Genomic DNA, 26,210 nt, shown 5'->3' on the forward strand with positions numbered 1-26,210 from the left:
GACTTTGCATATTAGGATACTTAAGTTGATCATCAAATAATGCACATTTGATTTCTGTGCTTCGAGGTTGAGCTGTTATTGAAAGACCACAGAACTGCAAATTGAAAGTCTCTTAAAATAATCTTTCATCGATGTTTATCACTTTAAAAGAGCTCGCAAAGTTTGCAGGGTGCTCAAAATATATCTCGATTTTATGCATGTGCATGCGTTTTATTTTGGCAAAACTATTTTGGCAAGAAATAAACCCAATTTAGAATTAAACTATTTTGCGATGACGCAAAGGTTATTTATTTCTCCAAGGCTTCAGTACTTGTGTTTGTGTGTGTGTGTGTTCACTGGCACTTTTTGATTCAAGCTTTTGCAAATAAACCTCAGCACTGATCAATGCAAAGGAACCTTATTCCGATAGTTTCGGGTCGTTTGTAAACCAAAGCTAAATTATTACTACAATAACATATTTTATTACATTTCCCAAAATAAACTTTGTTCAGAATTAAAAATATATACAAAACAAAACACTGTGCGTAAACACTTCAGACATTTTCAGCGTCTATACGTATATTCAGTAGCGTCATTCTCAGCAGTATTCGCACCTATCTTTAAACAAAAACACCCTTGCCACTGATGTGGCCCCCTTCCCCTGTTTGAGTGGTGACTCCCCCGGACTCTGCCCCATATTTTATTGTTAATGTTGCCTTTTGAATTGCCGCAATTAACAGTCCTCTTTTGAGTTCGGAGAGCCAATATATTTTCTTTGCATCTATTTGCTTTTTAAACTGCTGCATTTACATTTAGCCTTTTAGAGTTGCATTGCATTGAAAGTAGATTTAAACAAAAACATATATAACGTCCCTTTGCAGCCTCAGAAGGCGCTTTCTATACGGCACAGCTCCCCAGCACCGGGTTCCCGCTGGTCATTGCCCTTTAAACGCAGTGACCGGGTTAGAGAGGTGAGAGAACGAGTTTGGAAAGCGAATATATTAGTTTTAGCCAATATATTTTTCTTTGGATCTATTTGCTTTTTAAGCTGTTGCGTCCACATTTAGCTTTTTAGGGTTGCATTGCATTGGAAGTACATTTAAAAAAAAAGTTTAAAACATTTTTTTTAAAACGCCCCTTTGCAGCTTGAAAAGGCGCTTTCTGCAAGGAATAGCTCCACAACACCAGGCTCCCACTGGGCATTTATTATTGCCCTTTGAGAGTGAGAGGAGGTGAGAGAACGAGTTTGGCAAGCCAATATATTTTCTTTGCATCTATGTGCTTTTTAAGCTGTTGCATTTACATTTAGCTTTTTAGGGTTGCGTTGCATTGAAAGTAGATTAAAAAAAACACTCATTATAAATAACATTCCTTTGCAGCCTGAGATTGCGAACGCGCTTTCTGTAATGCAGAGCTCCCCAGCAGCGGGCTCACGCTGGTCATTGCCCTTATAGAGAGTGAGAGGAGGTGAGAGAACGAGTTTGGAAAGCCAAAATATTAGTTTTAGCCAATATATTTTATTTGCATCTATTTGCTTTTTGAGCTGTTGGATTTACATTTAGCTTTTTAGGGTTGCATTGTGTTAATGTCCGATGGCATTTATATTACATATACATCACACATTGCATTGGAATTAAACTTTAAAAAAGTTAACAAAACATCATAAATAACGTCCCTTTGCTGCCAGAGAAGGCGCTTTCTGCAAGGCAGAGATTCCCCCAGCACCAGGCATTGCCTTTTAAACCCCGAGACCGGGTGTGAGAACGAGTTTGGAAAGCCAATGTATTTTATTTGCATCTGTTTACTTTTTTTTGCATATAGCTGTTTTAGGGTTTGCATTGCGTTGGAATGAAGACTTAAAAAAAATTAAAAGCATCCCCCTTTTTGCAGCCTGAGCATTCTGCACGGTACATCCCTCCCCAGCACCCACCGGGCATTGCCCTTCAAACGCAGCGACCGCCGAGTGAGTGAGAAGGTGTGAGAGAAGTGCGGGGCTTCTCGCACTCTGCCATTGGGCGAGCGGCGACCCCGCAGCCGCCCTCCAGGGCGGCTCCGGGGTTTGATTGACGGCGGCGTCGGCCAACGGGGAGAGCGCTTAACCACGTGAGCGGGGAGGTCGGGCCAATGGGGAGGTACGGGACCAGCGCGGGTGGGGGCGGGACCAGCGCGGGTGGGGGCGGGACCAGCGCGGGTGGGGGCGGGACCAGCGCGGGTGGGGGCGGGACCAGCGCGGGTGGGGGCGGGACCAGCGCGGGTGGGGGCGGGACCAGCGCGGGTGGGGGCGGGACCAGCGCGGGTGGGGGCGGGACCAGCGCGGGTGGGGGCGGGACCAGCGCGGGTCGGTCGGCGAGAGCCGCTTACAGTTGGCGAGGCGGTTCTGCTCGGCGGGGCGGCCGTGTACGGCGCTCCTCACATCAGCTTTATTGAAGGAGGCTTGGAAAAGGCTGCGATCGACCGACCGACTAATCGACGACTGGTGTTTTTTGTTGTTTAAAAAAAAAAATATATATATATATAATTTTTCCTCATCTCCTCACACACCGTCTCTCTCTCTCTCTTCACCTCAAGATGGCGGCGCGGCGCTGGCTCATGGTGCTGGCGCATTCGGGCTGCTGCTTCTTCCTCCTACTCCTCGCCGCAGCCGCAGCCGCAGCCGCCGCAGCCGCCGCCGCCGCCACCACCACCACCACCACCTCCGATGGCGATCCACCTCGGGCCGGCTCCCCCACCCGCAGCCCCGCCGCCTTCTTGCCCTCCTTGCCCTGCCCGGCCGGCTGCAGATGCAGCGGGGAGCAGCTGGACTGCAGCCAGCGAGCCTGGACGAGCATCCCCCCTCAGCTGCCCGCCTGGGTCGTCTACCTGTGAGTATCGTCGTCGTAAGTTTATCAGTCCATCCCGTGCGACGGGAGCAGAATTAGGCCGTTCGGCCCATCGAGTCTATTCAGTGACGGTTAGATCTACCTCTCCTTGCCCCCGTTCTCCTGCCTTTAAACCCCCCCCCCCCCTGACACCCGTACTAATCAAGAATCAGACTGAAGAAGGGTCTCGACCCGAAACGTCACCCATCCCTTCTCTCCCGAGATGCTGCCTGACCCGCTGAGTTACTCCAGCATTCTGTGAATAAACACCTTCGATTTGTACCAGCATCTGCAGTTATCTTCTTATGCTAATCAAGAACCCATCTGTCTCTGCCTTTAAAAATATCCCACTGACTGACTTGGCCTCCGCAGCCTTCTCCGTGGGAATGAATTCCACAGATTCGCCACCCTCTGACTAAAGAAATGCCTCCTCATCTCCTTCCCTAAAGGAACGTCCTTTTATTCTGAGCCTGTGACCTCTGGTCCTAGACTCTCCCACTCGTGGAAACATCTTCTCCACATCCACTCTATCCAAGCTTTTGACTATCCTTCTAAACTCCAGCGAGTACAGGCACAGTACTGTCAAATGCTCATCATATGTTAAACCCATAAGTTAAATCCCAGCAAACTCCAATAACCTGGCATTAAAAAAAGACACGAACTTCACGCAGAGCGTAGACATAAGGAACTGCAGACACTAGAAACTTGTCAGACAACATCTCTGGAGGACATGGATAGCTGACATTTCATAAGTTATAGGAGCAGAATTAGGCCATTTGGTCCATCTAGTCTACCCTGCCATTCAATCATGGCTGATCTAACTTTCCCCTCGACCCCATTGTCCTGCCTTCTTCCCTTAAACTCCTGACACTCTCCCTCTCGTCTGGCAGTTGGCAATAGAAGTTAGACTACAAAATGCTGGCTCAGGCATCATCTCTGGAGAAAAATAGATAAGTGACGCTTTGGGTCGAGACCCTCCTTCAGTCAGGGGAGAGGGAGACTAGAGATATGGAAGGGTAAGGTATGAAAATGACAGGTCGAAGTGGGTGATGATGATGGGGAATTGTAGAATGGTTCATTGTTAATAGGCACAAAATACTGGAGTAACAGCAGGACAGGCAGCATCTCTGGTGAGAAGGAATGGGTGATGTTTTGGGTCTCGACTTGAAACGTTACCCGTTCCCTCTCCAAACACTCCAGCATTTTGTGTCCATCTTTGGTGTAAAGCAGCATCTGTAGTTCCTTCGTACACACATGGTTCGTTGTTAGATGAGGGTAAGGTGACAAGGAGACTACAGTCAGTAAAGTGAATCAAGAGGACAGTGAAACAAGTCGGAGAACTAGGATGGGGAGGGACGGAAAGAAGGAATGCAAGAGTTACTTGAAGTTAGAGAAATCAATATTCATTGTTGTTCCTCCAATTTGCATTGTGGAGGAGGCTCAGGACAGTAAAGTCAGTATGGGAATAGAATACTGACTTAAAACTAGGAAGATTTTGTGAATGAAAGAACATATGTACGGATGCTTTTTATAATAGAAAAGCCAAGCAAGGGCCAAATCTTAATTTTCCCTTTTCCCAGTTTTATTTTATCCAACCTCATCCAACATTGAAGATAATGAGGAAATTCCCTTTAGCCCCCCCCCCTCTCTCCCTTCCCATTACCTCTCTCTCTTTCTCTCTCCCTCCCCTTTATACTCCTCTCTCTCCCCTTATCCCTCTCCCTCCCTCTTGCCCCCTTCTTACCTTTTACCGCCTTGTACCCTCTCTCCCCCTCATCTCTTCACCATGCTGGTTTCAAGTAATGTCATATGAGCAGAATTAGGCCATTCGGCCCATCGAGTCTACTTCGCCATTCAATCATGCCTGATCTAACTTTCCTTCTCAGCTCCTTTCTCCTGCGTTCTTCCAATAACCCATTCACTCTTGACCCTCTGAGTCAAAGGATGGGACTCGAATTCGCACAGCACAAGGGATGAGCTCAATATTAGTGTAATACACCACGGATACCCGCCCCTTCGGTCCAGCTCACCCATGCTAACCAAGATGCCCCATGTATGCTAGTCCCATTTGCCCATGTTTGCCCCATATCCCTTTAAACCTTTCATATTCATTTACCTATCCAAGTGTTCTTTAATCCGTCGAAGTGTCTTTTGAAATGCTCCTAAAACCATGCAGCCTTAGTGCACATATCTGTCCAAGTGTCTTGTTAGATGTACTTAAAACTATGCAGCCAAGATGCAGGTACTTGTGCAAGCAACTTTTTAAACATTCTTAAAATCTTGCTCCCTTAAGTCCTTTCGCTCGAAGGTAGGTCCTGATCCCAGGCAACTTCACCTAATCCTCTCACCCTGAACATGTCCAGAATTGTTTTGATCTCAGTCCTGTCAAGGAAGGGTGATGACCACAACCCACCAGCGTCCACCTCGATCACTGAGGGCAAATGTGCTACATGACTCTGCAGCCTCAAAATCGCATTAAACAAGTTATAACTTTTTACCTATTAAAAAATCTTGCAGTATGAAATTTAAAACATTTATTGTAACGTTCATCCGCTTTAAATGTGTAAATTATCATAATTTTTAACGCTGCATAACATATTTCCATGTATGTTGGAATGCGGCGAGATGACTATCTTGTGACTTTACAGTGCTGGTGTTGGGTTCCCCCCGTGAATTATTTCCACATTGGAAAGACACACAAGTTTTGACACTGGTATCTGTGGAGAAGGGTTTTCAAGAAAGGATTTACACCCTTTGACAGAGATAATCCAGACTGAATTCTTGCACCCTGTGCAAGTTTTTCTATTTTGGGTATCCCTAAAAGATTAAAACAACTAATAACATTTTTGGACTACAACCTTCCAAGTGAATCATTCAGATGTACTTTCTCGAATTTGGATTGAAGTTAATCGACGTGAGACAAGATATGCATGAGACACTAGGCTGGGGGTGGTAAAGCAACTTCAGTTTTGCTCAGTATATTGTTTCGATCGAGATTAAAACAGGGAACCGAGGCAAATCTGATTTTAAGGTTTTTTAAAAACTCCTCTTTTGATATAGACTAATGTTTCGGTAGAGAGCTGTTGGCATCAATAAGCTGTAGAAATGCAGATCGCGAATTGCACTATAAACTTTATACTGGTGTAGGATTTTTTTGGGGTAAATAACTAGGTGTTCTAATGTCGTCGTTGGGGTACCTTGACTTTTTAAGTTTGACTTTGTATTGAAACGTCTCCGTTTGTATTTTCCCCCAGATTGTTTCGAGTGGATGTAACCTTTTGGATCTTTAATCACATAATTTAAGTAATTAGGTTTTTTTGTAGATTTTAGAGATTATTTGGTGCAATGCTAACTGGGACGTGTTTCTCATTTACTTAGTTGTTGCCCTGACATGTTGATTGGCAGCGTGCCTGAACAATTTGGTGTCCATGTGGTCTTAATGTCCTATGTAACTTTGGTTTGCAATTTTTACAATAATTTAGTTGGAGAGGAAGTTTAATGTCAGAACTAAAATGTATGAAGTTACATTTTCATTTATATCCTAAGATGTCTTAATTTTGTGAGTTACATTGGATTCTATGGTTCCTTTTTAGTGTCCTGAGTGCCTTAACTAACTTGGGTTTCAGTTTTTTTTATTGCAGCGCATAACTAAAAGTACTTTTGTTGTACCCTTGGAATACGTTGATTGTGTTTGTGTAATCATTTTAGAACTTTTAAACCTTTGGCAGTTAATTTTATTTTTGGAAGAAAACTTGAACAGAAAAATGCAGAGGGTTCTGGAAAACTGTAATAAAACCAAAGATTGCTGGGAATATACTGGCATCAGGCACTTTATTTTGTTTTAAATCGTTGTTTAACAGCTACTGTCTGACATACTGAATATCCATAACATTGTTTTTTAAATCAAAGATAAAGTTCTCTACTTCCTAATATTTATTCAAAACTTTTTACATACATATATTCATCAATTTAACTTGGTTGAACCAACTCAGAAAATCATAGCAACATTTCAAATTCTTTAAATCTGCTAATCTAAAATTGGATGTTACTAGAATCGGCCTCTTTTGCAAAGATGGGATGTAGTCAGGGTTCCTACTCTTATTGGTCAATGACCACTGCTGGAATTGTTTTTGAATATTGGATAACAGTAAGATTGATTGTGATTTCACAGACCTATTGCTGTTCATCGTCGGGCTATGCTCACAAATAATAACTACCTGATTGAACTATATTGCAATACTTGTGTTCTCTAGTGAGATGGATTCAAGATTGGTTGAGCAGTAAGATGTACAAATTGTAATACCTGGTGCCTAATTTTTGTGCCAGAATAATCATAGTATATGATAACTTGAGTTGTCCATGACAATGTAAATTATGATGAGCACAACTTTATTACAGTTCATTTCATTTTCTGTTCCCACTTAGCATTTAGAGTTGTATTTTATTCAGAACACCGTATCTAAATATTTGGAACTTTAAAATTGTTTTTCACTATCCAATACAAACTTAGTATTTATATTAAATTTGTATTAGATAGTTTAATGTCAGCTGAAATGATGCAGTTGTTTGATATTGTAATCTTATGTTGTGCCATTTGTTTTTAGATCAATTAAATTAACACCAGGATGGACTATTTTTCTACTTATGGAATAGAATATTCTGTACTTTACAACACCAATAATTAATTGGATTCAAAATTATTGTTTTGGTATTTAATAATGTACTGAACCCATACTTGTCTTTAAAGTTTTTGTCCTTCTGAGATGGCTTATTGCAAAGAGAATGTGGATCAGATTTATTGAAAAAAGTAAAACATTCAATTTATAATTAAAGGTTGTCATAAGGAAATTGGTGTATTGCAATATTTTACTTTAACAATAGGTGGTCCGTTTTGGTCTTTCAAACTTTACATTGATTTGAAATAATGAAGGAAATTTGAGAATTGTTTAAAATATATTTTACTCCGGGGCTGAAAATTATTTCTGCACATGGTAGATTATCTTAAAAATGAGTGTCATAGTCTGTCGGTGAGGTCAAATTTAAATCTGAATATAAAAGGTTGTTGTCATGTACCATTGCTGATCCTAATTATGCAATGCGAAGGAAACCAGCTGTTTTATTAAAATTCATTGTGGAATCGCTTTTTTCAAATATGGGTTGATATCTTATTCGTGTAGGAAAATAACTGCAGATGCTGGTACAAATCGAAGGTATTCACAAAATGCTGGAGTAGCTCAGCAAGTCAGTCTGAAGAAGGGTCTCGACCCGAAACGTCACCCATTCCTTCTCTCCTGAGATGCTGCCTGACCTGCTGAGTTACTCCAGCATTTTGTGAATTGATGTCTTATTCAATACTTACAAATTGCACGTATTATTCTGGAAGAAAATTTTAACACACTTCAAAAAGAACTTTGTAAAATAGAATGCTTGTTGCAGTTTTCCTACTCAATTGAGACTGACCCGAAAATTGGTTAGTGACATTTATTTTTCCCTGTCTCTTGTTCTTCAGGATATTGGTATGAGTTTATTATCAATATTCTGATTATTGACATGGGTTGACCATACCTATCAGTTGAGTCCTTCAAATTTCTATACATTTGTTTAATTCTATGATTAAAATATATTTTTAGACTTGTTCTGTATTGCAAATTGAATTTATTTGATGTCATTGGTTTGTTGTGTCATTAATATTCACACTCATTAATGCATCTATGCGTCCTTGGTTTTCCTACTTTCAAGTACCTCACCTTCACGATTAAAACATGATTTGTGTTCATGTTTGCCGAAAAACCTATTGTATTTTCAAAAGTGTCATAAAATAATTGCTTTACTGGTTTGAATTTGCATGGATTAAACATTCTCAAATTTTGAGGCCTTTTCTTCAGGTTATCACCTTTGTCATTTGTCAGTATTGATTGAACGCAAAAAGCACGAGGAACGTGCTGCCCACTTCTACTTCTATTTCTAGATTGCTGTTAACCCAATATTGGTGAGATTTAAATACAAATAATTGGGAAGCATAACTAACGCTTGACATTGTTTGATCACAAATACATTGCAACAATTAGGAATGTGAATAGTTCATGATATTTTAATAACGGGGTTTCGTAAACTGGTCATTGAGGTTGAGGTCAAGATGGCGGCGCGTCCAGACGCAGCGGCTTTGCGCTCCCACATTCGATGCAATCCGGAGCAGCCCAGCACCGAACGCGGCTGCGAGAAAACAGGAAAAAGTACAACCAGAAAACGTAACGTACTTACCTTCACCACGAAGAATTACAACTGTTTCGTTTCGTTGGGTTGCTGCTGTCTAAATTACTTAAATTATTGCATCGTATGGGAGGCGCATTCCCAATCTCGTTGTACCCCTGGGTACAATGACAATAAAGATATATTGTATTGTATTACATTTTTGGTTTGGGATTCCATGATTGTTTTAATGATCTAAATTACTAAGAAAAACAATATTATAGGTTCATAATTTGTCATCGGGCTTAATATCAGTGATACGATATAGTGTTTGACCACACTGATCCTGTTACTTGGGTGTCACTGCTTTGAGGCTGAAAGTCTTACATTGACTAAACTGAAATACTTCCACCAAACTGTCTGACCCTCTTAGCAAAAGTTGTACACCAGTCACTTCCCTGTCCTTTTGTGTTTTCCAAGCTTTGCTCTGTGGCTTTTAAACATCTTGCTTCATGCTTTCAAGTTGCGCATTGCTGATCAACACAATGAAATTAAATGCATTTTGTTTTTTACATTTTTTGATCCTTTAGTAATGAAGAGGAGATTTTGCATTAATGAGTAGACAATTTAAACTTTGACTAAGCTTGAATAATTTGGCATTCTTTGATAATATTCCACAAAACTGAAAGCTGTACAAAGTTGAAATTCTCTTACATTTTGTAGGTAACCATTTTTAAAATAATAGTGGTGAGGTTTTTATTTGCCAGATGTTGATGCAAATTCATTACTTTTTTGTAGTGCTGGATAAACGTCAGGGAATACTTCTAATGGCAATTGCTGGTTTATTTTTAAAAACTTGTTTCTATAATTCCCTGACTCTAACAGAGTAGTAACTATTAAGTATTTATTTCAAAATAATAGGATATACATGTTCTTCGCCAGTTTTGACATGGTGTCCACACAGAGGACACCGTTTATTCTATATGGGATAGACTTACACAGTGGATCTGACTGCTCAAAACTAGTGATCCTGATGCTTTGTGGCAACATTAGCAGTACCCACTCTGTTATTTCAATGCTATCAGGCCAAGGGAATCAACCACAGTTTAATGAGGATTACAAAAGACCATGCCAGCAACAGCAGCAGGTATATTAAAAACGAGCCAGTGAGGTTGCAACACAAGACTACATCGATCTCTCCCCTGTCCCCCCTCGCCCGCTCAAGGCCCCAGGGGACATTCCCTGGCCGGCAACAGGTCCACGGATCGTCAGTTGGGTGAGGGTTGCCAGGCCCACAAGAGAGGTTTCCACCCAACGGGGGTTGCCGCTCCCACAGGACCACCCGCAGCAGAGATTTGCACCCAGCGGGTGCACACCTGTCTATATATGCTAAACAGCACTGAGAAAACGTAAGCGATAGGGTCTAATGATCTTGTAGCCCATGGATCAGATCAAAGTTCTACAAACAGGCTTGATCATCTTCTTTCCTTCTATCATAAGATCAGCAAGATTAAATAGTTGACCAAGGAAGCGAGGTGTGAACAAAACCCCATTCATGCCAACAGAGCTATTATAGAGAGGTTGACAACTTCAAGTTTCTAGGCATCCATAGCACCTGCAACTGGTGATGTGGTGATCAAGAAAGGGCATCATCGTATTTACTTTCTTGGGCGCTTAAGAAGATTTGGTATGCCAGAATTCTCATGAACTTCTACTGATGAGAAATTATTTAGACAGGATGCATCTCAGCCAGCTCTGGGAACTCCTCTGCTCTTGACTGCCTGAACCAATGGAGAGTGGTGAACAAAGTCCAGTTCATTATTGTCTCATCGCTGCCTTTGCCCGTCTTTGGTGAATTGTATCAGGAAGGCTGGAAGTATCATCAAAGATGCCTACCACTCTAGCCATTCTTTTCTCCCTTCTACCTCATTGGAAAAGTTATAAGAGCTTGAAAGCCCAGATGTCCAGACTTACGAACAGGTTCTTTCCCAGTGCTAACAGACCCCCGAACCATCCACGACTTTCACATCCTGTTCCTGGTGGTGCTGCCATGTACCCTTACTCTTAACTCTGTACCTCCTTTGGTTATTGTAGTTTTTTTGCAGTACCTCAAAATACTCTGCAATCTTGCACCATTCTGCTTATTTGTACTTTTCGTTGTAGATATGCTGTGTAGGAAAGAACTGCAGATACTGGTTTACATTGAACATCAACACAAAATGCTGGAGTAACTCAGCGGGACAGGCAGCATCTCTGGAGAGAAGGAATAAATGACAGAATTACTGAAGAAGGATCTTGACCCACAATGTCACCCATTCCTTCATTATAGATATACTGTTTAATCTGTGAGCTTTGTGTGTACAATGAATTTCATTGCGCCCTGCTGTATATGACAATAAACTAATCTAATCAAGAAGTACTTGCCAATGATTGTTAAATGTTCAATTTCACTTGGAACTCTTCAGTAAACAAAGCATTCCATGTTTGTTTGCAGCAAGATCTAGAGAACATCCTGTCCTGTGAAGTGGCAAGTAACAATCAAATTGTAAAAATGCCAGGGAATAACTACATCGCTTGAGTCGGATCACCAGCATTGATCACTAGCTTTGCATCAACTTTTTGTGTGCCACTGTTGTCCAATACCTCAACTGGACTAGCCATATAAATACTGTCAATACAAGAAAAGGTCAGGAGCTGAGTTTGGAATGTTCCAGGATCCAGACTAAGGGCCAGAGTAAAGACCAAGCACTGAGAGTGTGGCTGAAGTTAGGGTTGCAGTTTGGAACACAAAGGTCATGACTAGAGCCAGGACTTTGCCATAAGTACCTTTTCATGCCTTTTTTGATGATTTCAGCAAGATATTGCCTTTTTCACGATCGAGTGCCTAAATCAGCCTTTTTTTGCCGTGTTAACGTAACTTAGAAAATTTCCACCACCGGGTCAAAACCGGGGGCGCACCATCAGTCGTTCATTCGTGGGTAGTGGATGGGGCCCCAGTCCTTTGCAGTCAGGCTGTAAGTGGGTGTTAAGTGGTGATTGGAGAGAGGTGAGTGGGGAAGGGTTCAGTCTTTTCAAACTGAAGTCAGGCTGTGAGTAGGTGTGAAGTGTTGGTTGGGGAGGGGGGAGGGGCTACCAGGGTTAAGTTTCTGTTTCTCGAACCTGCAATAGAACTCGTTCAGGTCGTTGGACAGCTGACGATTGTCCAAGGATTTTCCTCTTGTAGCTTGTAATTTCTTGCAAGCCCTTCCAAACTGAAGAAGAGTCATTAGCTGAGAACTTGTTCCTCAACTTCTCAGAGTATCTTTCCTTGGCAGCTTTGATTCCCCTTCTCAGCTTGTACTTGGCCTGCCTGTAGAGGTATGTATCCCCGCTCCTGTAAGATCTACCCCTGCAAGCGTCAAAATGCCTAAAGTCAAGTCAAAGCCATGTAAAAAACTGAACGATTTGGTGAGGGTGTACGGGAATGATACGTTCTCTATAGACTACTGTGTGCTGTTTTGCAAAGCATGTGAGAAAGCAGTGAATCATGAGAAGAAATATTTCATCTCCCAGCATGTACAGACAGCTAAACACATTTTTAACCATATTGTGGTGGTGGAAATACATGCCTTTTATGCCATTTTTGGCAATAAATGCCTTTTTGGTGCCTTTTTTGTAATTTTATTATGCCTATTTGCCTGCCTATTTCAGAGATTTTTAGTGTCTAAACATCCTGGCTCTAGTCATGACTGTGCAGATTTGCAGTTGGAGCTGGGTGTTGGTATGCTTATAAATTTCTTGCTCCCTTTTAAATTCACTGGATTTGCTGGAAAGAACATCGCTACCATGTAATGTGAAAATGAGTGAAATGATACTATTTGGGTACTAATATAACAGTATTCCAGATAATTTTCCAATTTTATCTAACCCTTGCTTCCATATTTTCTCTTTTTTGTTCCGTTTCCCATTTCCCCTAACTCCTTGTTCCATTCGCCTACTACACATTTCACCCACAGCATTCCACCCTCTACCCCATCTCAACATGATTCTGGTTCCGTTTGCCATTCACCTCTTCCCTAAATGTCCCCCTTATTATCTTCCTTACCGATTGGATTTCAGCACATCACCCTCCCAGCTTTCTCTACCTTGGCTCCACCCCTCTCCCCAAACTGGATTTGTCTGTCTCCCAACTCCCTCCTCCCCCTGCACTACTTGGTTCTGTTGGCTTGCCGTCCCTCAATCCTCATTGGTCCACCGGTCACCTCGTGTTTTGTAGCTCGCTATTAACTGTGTTTATACAATCAATGATTGTCTTCTGAACTCTGCTGGTTGTGGTCATTTAATGTTAATTGTTGAGCTGAAGAGCTCTTGATAGTTTGCCCTGTGTTAACCTGCAGGGATTGCAGATGGATTGTTTCCTATATTTACTGCTTCTGTGGGTATATCCTTTGATGGAGCTGAGATGGGTTTATGGTGTAGGAGTGGTAGCATCAAGTACAATTGGAGCAATGGCACAGGCAATTATGTCACCCACACACACAATTATAATGTTGAATATCGTGCTCACTTGTTTTCCTAAAAATACATGGTTATCTATGATTTCAGAATTCTTATGTTGCCTGTTGAACTTGTCTAGCCACAGGCACGGTTACTGGGAAACTGTTCCCACTTGCATTAATTTTGTGTGCACACGGGTTATGATTGGTGAGAATGTAGGTAAAAGGGGCTTCTGGAATAAACGTGACACAAGATGTATGGCTCAGCGATGCTTTTGTTCTTTGCTTTCTGTCGTGGGATTCAGTAGATCTCACAACTGGTGAACGTGTTGCTACACGCAACCTTCCACTTACAAAATGTATGACAATAAAAGTGACACGGTGTCAATCGGCGAAGTAAAACTCGACGTCCCAACCCTTTTTACAACCGATGCAAGAGCGTGGTTTTCAATACTAGAAGCTTGATTTCACTCCCTCAATGTCACGAGCCAACGGACAAAATTTGGGTTCCTAGCAGCTCGTCTTCCAGAGTACACCGCGTGGGAAGTAGAGGACGTGCTCCATAATCCTGAAGAAATAACGCCATACAACATGCTTAAATCCGCTATCTTGGAGCGAACGCATCCCTATCAGTCTGGCTTATTTCTCAGTGATTCACTCATCATTGCTCAGGTTGCTGATGGGTATAATGGCACACAAGCAGTAATTCAGCCCATTGAATCTATGCCAGGCAGCATTTTGTATTGTTGATTACTTGAGAGTTCTCTTCCTCAAAATTTGACCCAAGCATTATCTGTTTTTGGAAACTAAAATATATTACCTTGTGAATTATCTGTGAACAAAGATAATATTTAAATCCCTTGTAATTTGATATAGTAACCAAGCATGTAGTAAGTTCCTGATGCCATGCAACATGTCTTGAAATTGGTTGTTGAAGGGACTCTTCTGAGTTTTTGGACACTGAGATTGAAGCTATCTTGCTTCCACGTTGGTTGTGTGCATTCTGAGGTGATCAATTTGTCCTTCTTGCGTTTGTAAATAGGAGATAGAGGTCTTTCCCTTGAGGAAATAGGTTTGTTGATAATCTGAAATGATTGGAAGCGTAGCAGGAGCTCTTGTGGATTGTGTGTACTTTTTATCGTGAGTTTACTCTAAACTTTTTTTAAAAGTTTTCAAAAAGTGATAGAATCTAGTTAATATTTATAAATGTTTGATATCATGCTATATGCAAGAGTATAATTACTTTGAATACCTCTGCCTGCATAATACTTCAAAGTAATTTGGAGTGAAGATAAATAATCAAAAGAAAGCAAAACAAAATTTTGCTAAGTTTTAGGTGTCATATTTAGAATTACTTGTAATTTTTCTTTACTGAAAATACAAATTGGCCAAATGATATGTTTCAGACCTTTCACATTATTTTCACACTGTTCTACAAAGTTATGTTTTTTAAATGCACATTTCAATTCTTCTGGAAAATAATATTTCTAGGTTGGCTTTAAAATACAGAAGATATTTTGTCTTGTTATTCTTGCTTTGAACATTGTACAAAACAGCCATAGTTTGCAATAGAAGTCTACGGTGAAGGATAATGTACACCCAGGAAGTTGTGTGCAGAAAGGCTAATCATAGTGTTCACCACTTTAAAGTTCATTTGTTAGCTTTTACAGCCATCTTATGATCAATATATTATTGTTTGTGCTTCACTGGAATTAGATGGCATTTGTCAATGGATTTAAAAAATCCAACAGAATGACATTTTAAAGATTTTATCGTGTCACAATACAATGCCATTTACTCATTTCTGTAATATTGATTTGGTTTATGCTACTGGATAGCTAGCAGATTTGAAGGAGACAAGCCTCAGCATGTTCTAAATTTCTGCATTTCTGGACAGTAATACGGAAATATAAAATGCACTGGGGTTCAGACATGGGTGCATCCAAGCTCTCTCTCAAGTTAGAATTGATCTTAACCTTTTTCCACCCTGACACTCAACACTCGTGCCCTTCAAGATTGTGCTCAGTACCTTGCTCTAATCACTGTACACCCATGACCTGGCCAAGTAGAATGTCAACTTTATTTTTAAGTTCGCTGATGACCTCTGTTAGCAATAATGATGAGCCGAAATTCAGGAAAGAGATCGAGACCCGTGTCCTGGTGATAGGACAACAATGTACCCCTTAATGTTAACAAACTGAGAGAATTTGTTGACATTCTCCTCAAGCCAGGAGATGAACACAACTCTGTCCTCATCAAGGGTTGCTGTAGAGATGGTCCACAGCTTCAAGTTCCTAGGTATCCTTATCACCAGCAACCTAGCCTGATCTGTTCATAGTGATGAGGTGATCAAGAAAGTGCATCAGTGTATTTACTTGGGAGTCTGCCAAGAGTTGGCTTGTCCACGATGATTCTCTTGAATTGCCACAGATGTGTTATAGAAAGTATTCTAAGGGGGTACGTCTCAGCCAAGCATGGCAACAGCTCTGCTCTCGATTCCTAAACCTGCAGAAAGTGGAACACAGCCCTGTCTATCACAACCGTGTCACTTTTTTTCATCCATGTGTTGCATCTGGAAGGCATCAAGGATGTTTGCTACCTGGCTATTCCCTTTTCTCTCTCCTATCTCCTGGGAGAAGATACAGGAGATGACACAAAGTGTTGGAGTAACTCAGCAGGCCAGGCTGCATCTCTAGAGAGGTTTTTGGTCAAGACCCTTTTTCATGCTGATTGTATCCTATGTTGTGATATTGCGATTACATATTGGAAACTCTTAATACCATTTGACTCCTGATGTTTTTCGTTTCCATTTTCAGTGTTTGAAGAGCAGGGCATGCAGTTAACACTGTGTAGAATCCAAATCTGGCAGTGTATCTAACTTTAAATATGCAAGTTGGTTGTAAATTGGAACAGAGCTGAACAAGCTTTGTGTTATTTTTGTTATCTTTTATATTATTAAAGCATGAGAGAGAATTTTAGATTAATTTCATTTTTCCAAATTAAGATATATTATTGTCAGTATATTTTGTTTCTGTTTAAACACAGATTAGGGATGTTGATGACGTTGATTGTCGATCCCAAATTGTTCTGGAAATGTGAACAATTAGGATGGGCAATCCTGGTAAGGATTGCTGATTTCCTTCCCTGAAGGACATTTTGTGAACTAGATGAGTTTTTACAACAATCTTAACACATTTTTTGGCTACTATTACTGAGATGAAAACATTTCAACTTGAACATATTTTGGAAGGATAAAGGAAAGTCAGTCAATTATAAATAAACTTTTACAATTATACTATACCATGGAACTTGTAGCTGACCTGAACTGTTCAAAAGGCCATTTTAAGAAAGATATGACTGTGTGCCAACCACTGTTGATAAGCAGTGGACAGTTGGTGCATGTGTTTAAGTTTGAGAGGATATGTGTGTTCAAAGTCTGTGCACTATTGGTGGTTACCAATCATCTTGGATATCTTTGCTTTTGGACCAAGAATGTGTTTTCTCAAGTTTGTGTGGTTGGCTGTTGTGTAATGGCAACTCTGCATTAAAATAATTTATATGTAGTCATTTTTCACTCTACGGAACTGGACTAGAGACCAGTCAATCTTAGAACCTGAGATGCTGCTGAAGAAGGTGATTGGACCTTTAGAAATCAGGGTCAAACCTGGTGCTGGAACTGCTGCACCTCTGTGCTGCCCAAATATTGACAACCTGGGATTTAAAACGGTTATTCTGTGAAATAAATTATTTGCTTTAATTTTAAATCCTTTTGAGTTTTTACGCCCTTTTTAAAAAAGAAAATACATAGTTGCTTTACATTTTGAAATTTGAAACTGTTTATCAGCCAGGATGAGAGAGTGAAACATATGCTAATGTGTTAGGAGGCCAGTCCTCTTTGTTCAGATAGCTTGTGCAAACTCAAGCATAGAGGCTAGCTGCCATATTTCTGTGGCTAAGTGCCTGTGAGAACCAGTTAGCTATGAATCTTGCCAACATCGGGAATGGGAAAACAGTAAAATAATAATCTTTGTACTGTGTGAAGTAAGTTCATTGATACTATTTAGGTGGAACAAGGGATCAATAAAGCAATCTTGTGTAGATAAAGCATTTCCTTAACTGATTACCAATTTGTGTTTTCACATTCCTTATCAAATGCAGAGGTTTGTTAAGAAACTGAACACATGTAACTCGTAATTGGTATCGTTTTAGTAATTGATTTTGTTTCAATGTAATACTGAAAACAGATTTTTATTACACAAAACTAATCTTGGAGTTAATGCTTGTTATTTTTTTATTGTAGAATTCAACAGAATTTGCATTGATTTTATTAATGCTCAGTTTCAATGTGTATAAAAATTAATTTTAGACTTTAAAATGCAGGCGGCTTTTGAATTTTATCTTGGTGTTTTACAATGGTGTTTTACATTTTAAATAGATGGTAGACACAGGAAACTGCAGATGCTGCAATCTTGAACAGAAAAAAAGTGCTGGAGGAACTCAGTGGGTCAGGCAACTGGGGAGAGTGGTCTATTGAAGTTTTGGGTGGAGAACAGTCTTCAGAATGATTGGAATGAGGGGGGGCTGGAAGAGAGGTGGGAGCAAGACAAAGCATGGCAAGTGATACGGGTAGGAGGAGTGGTTCATTGACAGATGGGTGAAGTAAGTGTCAAAGTTGAGGTGAAAAGGAGACAAAAGGGAGAAAAGATAAATAAAATGTTACACCATAAAGGGGGGGGGGATAAGGGTGGAAATGGAACAGGAGGGGTTAGAAGGGAACTATGGGATTCAGGAAAATGAGATGGGTGATTTGGGGACATGAGGTGTCGTGGGGGAAATGGGTGTGCACCAGGATGGGGGAGGGGGGGGACGAACAGGAGGGGTGGGTTAGGATGGGTATTACTCGAAACTGGTGAATTCAATGTTCATACCATTGGGTTATAGGCTACTCAAGTGGATTATGAGGTACTATTCCTTCAGTTTGCGTGCGGTCGCACTCCGGCAAAGGAGCTTGGAATGGAAATTAACGTAATTTGTAATCAGGAGATACAGGAAGCCTTAGTGGTAGCATCTCGGGAGAGAAGGAATGGGTGACGTTTCGGGTCGAGACCCTACGGTGACCCGAAACGTCACCCATTCCTTCTCTCCCGAGATGCTGCCTGACCCGCTGAGTTACTCCAGCATTTTGTGAATAAATCGATTTGTACCAGCATCTGCAGTTATTTTCTTATAGGCCTTAGTGGTACTTCTGTTATGGCCTCCGATAAATTGGCTAAAGTAAGCATAGCCTAGCCAGCTGTTTTGCCGAACATTTGCGCTTTGTTTGCTTTGTTAAATGGATGGCAGTTGATAAAAGTGTGGTAGTTGCCAGAGACCAGACATGTAAGCCAATTTTGATTTTAACTTTGACTTGGTATTAAGTCTGTTATTCAAATACTGAGAGGCCAAACGTGTGATGCCTCTGATTTCGAGCAGAGGAATTGAAAGCTGGAGAAATGGAATGAGTGTCGTAAAAACAAAGAGAAATTGCTACGCAAACTACAGTGCAGAGAAATGTTTTTGATCATTAATGGGTAAAGTTATATTTTCTAGGTAATTTCAAATTCTATTTTAAAGCAAACACAAATGTATTGCAAAGAAACTATTTTATTTCATTTGAAAAGTTGCTGGTGGCAAGATAGGGAGGAATAGATTTGTGCTGGTGTGTTTGCGTATAATTCTTTTAAAATGATAGCTCGGCTAACTTAGTTTCATTTTGTGAAACAATTTCTTGAACATTATATTTCAAATGTCGGTTTTAAGGTTTGGATATAGCAAGGTGTGTATGATGAAGACTGCCCCATCTTGTGAGGTGCTGGGTTTTGTAGAACACATTTCCTTTTCTCCACACTGCCCAAATTCAGTCTCTCTGATTGTTTGAATATTTTATTTTGATGCTCAAGAGTATTGCACCGTCTTAAGTAACACACTATGATAGAAAATGGTTGAGCTTTAGAACAATATTGCACAGCCAAAGGGCCTCCGGCCCACAATTTGATTTATGGATATAATTTCTGTGAAATAATTGAGTAATAGTCAGTATTGCATTTCCCTCCAAGAAAGGTATGTTTTCAATCACAAAATGCTGAAGTAAGCATGTCTATGCTAGCAAATCTATGTCTATCTATACCAGAATTTACTGGACTAGAATGTCCAGAAACTTGGATGTTATTGTCTTCCTTTTGTAATGCTAATCATGGTCTGCTTAAATCTTTGGTACGGGGAGAGCAGCTTCTCAGTTTTGGTCATTGGTCTTTAATGCAACAACAAATTCGAAATCCTTAAGGCTCTCTGTGCTTTGAGGATTTGGGGACATATATCATATATAAGTATAGAGAAAGCTAGAGATTAGAAGACTGTAAATATTGCTAAGGGGTAGTTGCCATGTTGCAGAGAAGGTGGAAGGCTTGAGATGATGTGGTCAAGTTCAGCTACTTTACCAGAAAAAAACAACCTATACACATTCAAATGGTGTGAGTTTGTAGGTGACCAAACGTATCGCAGAATGTTCTTTTTATTGACTAAAAAAGAGAGCTGCCACTCCCTCGGTGTGTTAAAAAACGTGCATCACATGTCTTTGTTTAAACTTTTCCCCTCACAATAAACCTTTGTTCCAAGTATTTTACTTTTCCACCCTGGGGAAAAGAGCTCTGACTATCCAATACATACCTCTCATCTTTTTACATGTTTATGTCAGGTCAGCTCTCAGTCTACAATGCTCCATAGAAAACAATCTGAGATGAGATGAGAAGGCAGTGGAGGCCATTTCACTGGACGTTTTCAAGAGAGAGTTAGATTTAGCACTTAGGGCTAATGGAATCAAGGGATATGGGGGAGAAAGCAGGATCGGTACTGATTGTGGATGATCAGCCATGATATTGAATGGCGGTGCTGGCTCGAAGGGCCGAATGGCCTACTCCTGCACCTTGTTTCTAAGTTTCCAAGTTTTCCCAACTTCCCCTTTTGGCTAATGCTCTCCAATCAGGCAACATCCTATTGAACCTCTTTAATATCCTCTGATGCCTCCACATTTTATAATGTGGTGATCAGAACTGTGGATAAAATTCCAACGTTGTTTAACCAACATTTTATACAGCGGCAACATGGTTTGCCAAATGTTATACAATGTTTCCTGATCAATGAAGGCAAACACTTGTATACGATCTTCACTTCCTACCCACTTAAGTTGTCACTATTAGGGAGTTCTGAACTTGCACCCCAAGATTGCTCTGAACATCAATGTTCCTAAGGGCCCTTCCACTTACTGGATACTTTTCTCTTGCATTTGACCTCCCAAAATGCATCACCTGGCACTTGTCCGCATTAAACTCAATGCCATTTCTCTGTCTAAAGTTCCAACTTAGCTATATCCTGTTGTATCTTTGACAAACCTTCCTGTTTCGTGTTTTATGAAAACTGTTTGTATAAGAGTTGCAATTTATCAAGGAAGTTTTATTAAAAATGTTGACAAAGTACTAACATTCTGAAAGCTGGACTTGTTGCAAAGTAAGGTAGATTTTTATTCAATAGGGATGTTTGCAAGATTCCAATGCAGCCAATCTTTTAAAGTATTTTAAATAAATGGACAAATCCTCAAGACATTATCTTAAACATTTATTGAAATGGTATTTATTTCAAATATATTACTTAATAACTGAACAACCTGTGCACAAACTCTGGGGTGTTAAAAACCTTTAAAACGTTTTAGAAAGTTTTTTAATTATAAAAAGGACACAGCAACCATTTGTTTGAATAAAAGGGAAATGTATAATTGGTTCAGTAATGTCGCCTGTCTTGTGGGTGAGATAACAAATGGAACACTTCTGAAAATAAAACCAAACCTTATTTCAATGACCTTTGAATACTGAGCAGTTCATCTCTTTCTGCTGATGGGGCTTTTTATTTGTAAATTGGTGGTTTGTGATCTGGTCCATCCATAATGCAACTGCATAATTGATTTTGACAAGTTTACAGCAGAGAGGTGTGAAGTGATCTTTTTGCAACGGTGTTCATTTAATAGGGGACAGAAATAATAACATGTTGCAAATAATAGTGTTAACTAGGTTGAGACTGAGCCTTCTGGTTTTGCCAAAGTTGTCTTTCCAAGTTAAATTTGATTCAAGCAGGAAAGTAAACATTGGATTGTGAAGCACAGAATACTGTTTTTTGCTACAGATAACATCTATGTCTGTCTGTCTGTCCTCAGATCTTGTGTATATATGTATGTATATATATATTTCTGAAATTTTGAGATTTGAAATTTGGTTGTGGACATGTGGACCAGCAGCCAAAACGGTACACCATAGCGCCAGAATTTTAGCCCCACCTTAATCACCACTGCCCTGCCCACTGTTTATAACAAGTTTTATTTAAATTGGTATATATTTTTTAAGTTAGAGAGATTTTAAAGTTTCAGAATTTCATTTCTAACCAAATTTTTCAAAGTGCTGTGCGTATGACGTCACGGCCTCTCTCTCTTCACTTGCACAAACAAGATGGACGCCGTTAGCGGAGCCGTCCGCCCGCAATCAGGGGCTCCTCTCTCCCCTCGCTTCTCTCCTCTCTTCCCTCGCCTCTCTCCACTCTCCCCACACTCTCCCCACTTTCCCACACCCGGGGGACACACCGAGCAGGAGGGAGATGGTTGGACTGAAGGTCCACTCATCCTTCCCATCCGTCCCTTCAACCCACAGCGTCTTCGTGTCCCCGCTGCTGCCCGGGCCCAGCGCCCCGCACCGCCACCGCACACAAGCCGCAGCGGGTAGCTTCTCCTCCTTCAGCGGCCCCGTCGCGACTGCAGAAAAATGGAGGCCGCTCGCCTCCTCACGCTCCGCCATCTTGTGCGCGGCTCCCGCCGCCGCCCGCCTCGAGTAGTCCCAGCTCCCGCCGGGCCAGCCACTGCCGCCGCACTCGAGATCTCCCGCCTCCTCGCTGCACGCAAGTGTCTTTCGCCACCAACGGTTCTGCGGAGGGGACTGGGCGTGGGGGCCGAGTGGGTGGAGGGGAGGGTGGGGGTAGGAGGGGAGTGGGGGTGGGGGACGAGAGCATGGTGGGAGGAGAGAGGATGGGGTGCGGGGTGGGGGAGAGTGAGAGTGGGTGCGGGGGTGGGGGAGGAGAGAGTGGGGGGGGAGGGGGGGTGGGAGGAGGAGAGAGTGGGGGTGGGAGGGAGCGTGGGACGGGAGTAGGGCAGGGTGGGGAGGAGGAGGGGAAGGGTGACAGCGAGGGTGGGGGAGGGGGGTGGTGGGGGGAAGAGAGAGTGGGGGTGGGGGAGAAGGGGGACAGTGGGGGTCAGGGGAAAGTTTTTGGGTGGGGATGAGGGGAGAGTGGGGCGGAAGGAGTGGGAGAGGAGAGAGTGGGGTGGAGGAGGGGGAGGGTGGGGGGAGGAGAGAGGGAGGGTGGGAGGGGAAGGGGGGGATAAGGGCGATTGAGTTGGGGGTTGAGGGTGCTACACCAATACAGGAGAGGCTTTGGGTCCAGGGCTCACTCACGCACACTCCCTCCCCTTCCCTGCCCCCCCCCTCTACGAGGAATGGGCCCAACTTGATCTAGTTATTCTTAAAATTATTTCTTCCAAAGTACAAATCAGTTGAAGTATGAAACACTGTGAAATTGTGTTCACCATAATTATGTTGGTTATTTAAATGATTTTATGGTTTTGGAGAGCATGGAACATTCAATTGTGGCTCAATTTTTCGAGATTAATATAATCCATTTAAAATGTGTTCCAAATTCTTATTTGTCAGAATAAAGGAAAATGTTTAAGAATTTCTTCGTTTTCTTAAGACTTGAGGCTGTGTTATTTTGCGAGCTGCATATTTTTAAGAGACAAGTGTGTTGATGTAGTATGTTGACAATTTGATAACATTACAGTTTAAGGTTGTTCATATTGTCTCCTTTTTTGGGTAATTGCACAACTGTATTTCAAAGCTCAGGTTGCTTTAAACGTTGTAAATATCTGCAACCAGATAGAAGATCATTTAGACACAATGAACTGCAGATGCTGGAACTGTGAGCAAAACAGAGTGCTGGAGGGACTCGGTGGGCTAGGCAGCATCTATTAGAGGGAATGGACAGGTGACATTGTGGGTCAGACTGGATTTATATAGTATTTGTACGCACCTCGGATCAATTTTTCTGTCTTTTTCTCTTAATCCAGCATTTTCCTTCAAATAATTACCCATATTTAGATTAAAAGATGTAATACCCACTGATTCAATTGTTGTCTGCAGCTAAGGGATTCTGGGTCCGTTTTTTTCAGAAACTGCCATTTTTTGAAATAATTTATTTCGATATCTAATATCTTTCAATAAGAAGCAAGCCAGGAGCAGAAACTTTCTCTTGAAATGTAACACTTTTGTTATACTTTTAAAGACTGGGATTTTGAAACCTCTTTGGTACACTTTATAGAATATATTTTCTGGTTCAAGAGTCTAGATTGCTTCTCTGCAGAAGTACATCTGGATACATGATCCAAACTCATCAAAACAGACAAAATGTATGGAACCTAGTTCAGGAATTAAAAAAAATAAATCAGATCATGTTTTAACTTTGCATCTAAGCATGCATCTGACGTGTGCCACTGCACTTCCAAATATATGCAACTTCTCTTTTAGTGTTGAGCATGTCTTAAAAGCGGTACATGTGGAGGCTTCCAATTGAGTATAAATAACCATCAATACCTTACGGGGGGGGGGGGGGGGGTGGGGGGGGGGGGTTATAATTTGAATTAAACTACTTTGTTTGGAGGCACCCAGCATTCTATTGTCAACGAGATGAACTTGAGCTACAACCAACTCAGATTTTGTTTTTCTGAATACAGAAGTTGTGGTGCAGAGAGATTATATACATAAATGTAAACAAAAAACTCACAGCTTTACATAAAGAGTAAACATTATATATTAATGATAAACACAACAAAGATAGAATTGAGAGTATGTGACAGCACCACAGAAAGAGGTGATTGGTTCAAGAGTCAGATAACAGCGGGGAAGAAGCTGTTCTTAAATTTGGATGAGTGAGCTTTCAAGCTCCGGTATCTTCTCCCAGAAAGAGGAAGGGAATAAAGGGAATGGCGAGGCTGACGGGCATCCTTGATGACACTTACCTTCCAGATGCCATGTATGTAAAGATGAACCTGATGCAAGGAACCTGCATTACGGCCATGGACCGGGAACCCGCCCTGAAGACCCGGTGGGCCTTGCGGCAGAAAGATCCTGCGGGCCACGGCCTGGAGAGGAGACGCCGCAGAGCCCGGTCTCTGCTCGTCCCCCGGAGTAACGAAGAGGCAGCAACGCCAGTCGGAATGTGAACAGGGGTCTTACCTCCTGGACCCTCAAGGTCAGCTGCAGGTGGCTGGATGCTGCTCCATTAGACCTAGCACACGGACTGGACTTTGGAAATGGCGCCAAATCTGCCGATTCAAAGAATTTCACTGTTTTGCACATTTGACAATAAAGCACTATTGAAATAACTGGCTGTGGTCTGTGGCAGATGGAGGACCCAAGATACAGAAGTTTCCGGATGGACGTATACGGTATTATTGTGTTGAAGATTGAGCTGTAGTCAATGAATAACATTCTGACATGGTGATCTTGACCTATTCTTCCCATGTGAGAATTTTAGGGGGTTGAGATTGTCCGGAAGACTCACTATTACCAATCTTTCAAAGCAATTCATTATGATCAGTGCAAAAGGAAATGGTGGTAGTTATTAAGACACATTTTCTTGGGGACTGGAATGCTGGAGGCTTCCTTGATGTAGATGGGGACACAAAACTGAACTGAGAGGTTGAAGAGTGTCAGTAAAGATTGTGGTCAATTGATTGGCATACGATTTCAAAATGCATTTATCTGGGTCGACCACTTTCTGAGAGTTTACCGTGTGGGGGTGAGGGGGTGGGGGGTGGCTAGGTGGTGTTTATGTGTCTACTTAAAATAAACATTTTCATGTTTATGCAAGGTATCTGGTTAGAATAGACCCTGATGTCATCAACGTGTTTCTTGATTGAAGCCGGTGATGACTGAGGTACACTCATTCAGACTGGATGGTGGTCTTGAACATACTTCGGCCCATTGACTCAATATAGTCCTGAAGAGACAGTAGACTGCAGCTATATTGCTCTTTTCATTGGTCAGAATAGACCCTGATGTCATCAACGTGTTTCTTGATTGAAGCCGGTGATGACTGAGGTACACTCATTCAGACTGGATGGTGGTCTTGAACATACTTCGGCCCATTGACTCAATATAGTCCTGAAGAGACAGTAGACTGCAGCTATATTGCTAAACCAGCAGATGCAGCACAGGTAGACGATCAGACTGGAACATCAGGATTGGGAAATCCAAAATGTTTTGAGGCAAATTCAATACACAATATTTTCTTGGTCAGTATAGCTTTATAATCTTTGAAACATTAAGTCAGGCCAGTGATCCTACCATATTTATCAGAGTGATTTTTTTAAAAGTCCAGTCGTTATTAGTGATTTAATTTAGTGATTGACTCTTGGGTACTGACAAAGGTTGATGTGGATTCAATAAGCTCTACTGGGAACTGATTACCTCTTTAAGCCAAGATTCGTTTCACAAAGTTTCTGAAAGCCAGTTCTCTCCCTCCACTGCGACAGAGTGATGTGGTCAGTAATTTGATGATCCAATAATTTCTAAAAGTTGTTCTT

General features: G+C 41.4%; 1 protein-coding gene across 2 annotated transcripts in view; it reads left to right on the forward strand.

Moving 5' to 3' along the window:
- Positions 1 to 1,909: 1,909 nt before the first annotated feature.
- Positions 1,910 to 26,210, forward strand: part of lrig1 (leucine-rich repeats and immunoglobulin-like domains 1) — a 62,644-nt gene continuing 38,343 nt past the window's right edge. Inside the window, exons 1-2 of one of the 2 annotated variants that reach the window (XM_078414538.1) lie at positions 1,910 to 2,082; positions 2,548 to 2,840. In XM_078414538.1, coding sequence (XP_078270664.1) covers positions 2,548 to 2,840 — 293 coding nt within the window. In that variant the 5' untranslated portion in view covers positions 1,910 to 2,082. Of the gene's footprint in view, positions 2,083 to 2,353; positions 2,841 to 26,210 lie in introns of those variants that run through there. The other variant, XM_078414537.1, reaches the window with a different exon arrangement.

This window comes from Rhinoraja longicauda, chromosome 17 (assembly GCF_053455715.1).
Source record: "Rhinoraja longicauda isolate Sanriku21f chromosome 17, sRhiLon1.1, whole genome shotgun sequence".
NCBI lineage: Eukaryota > Metazoa > Chordata > Chondrichthyes > Rajiformes > Arhynchobatidae > Rhinoraja > Rhinoraja longicauda.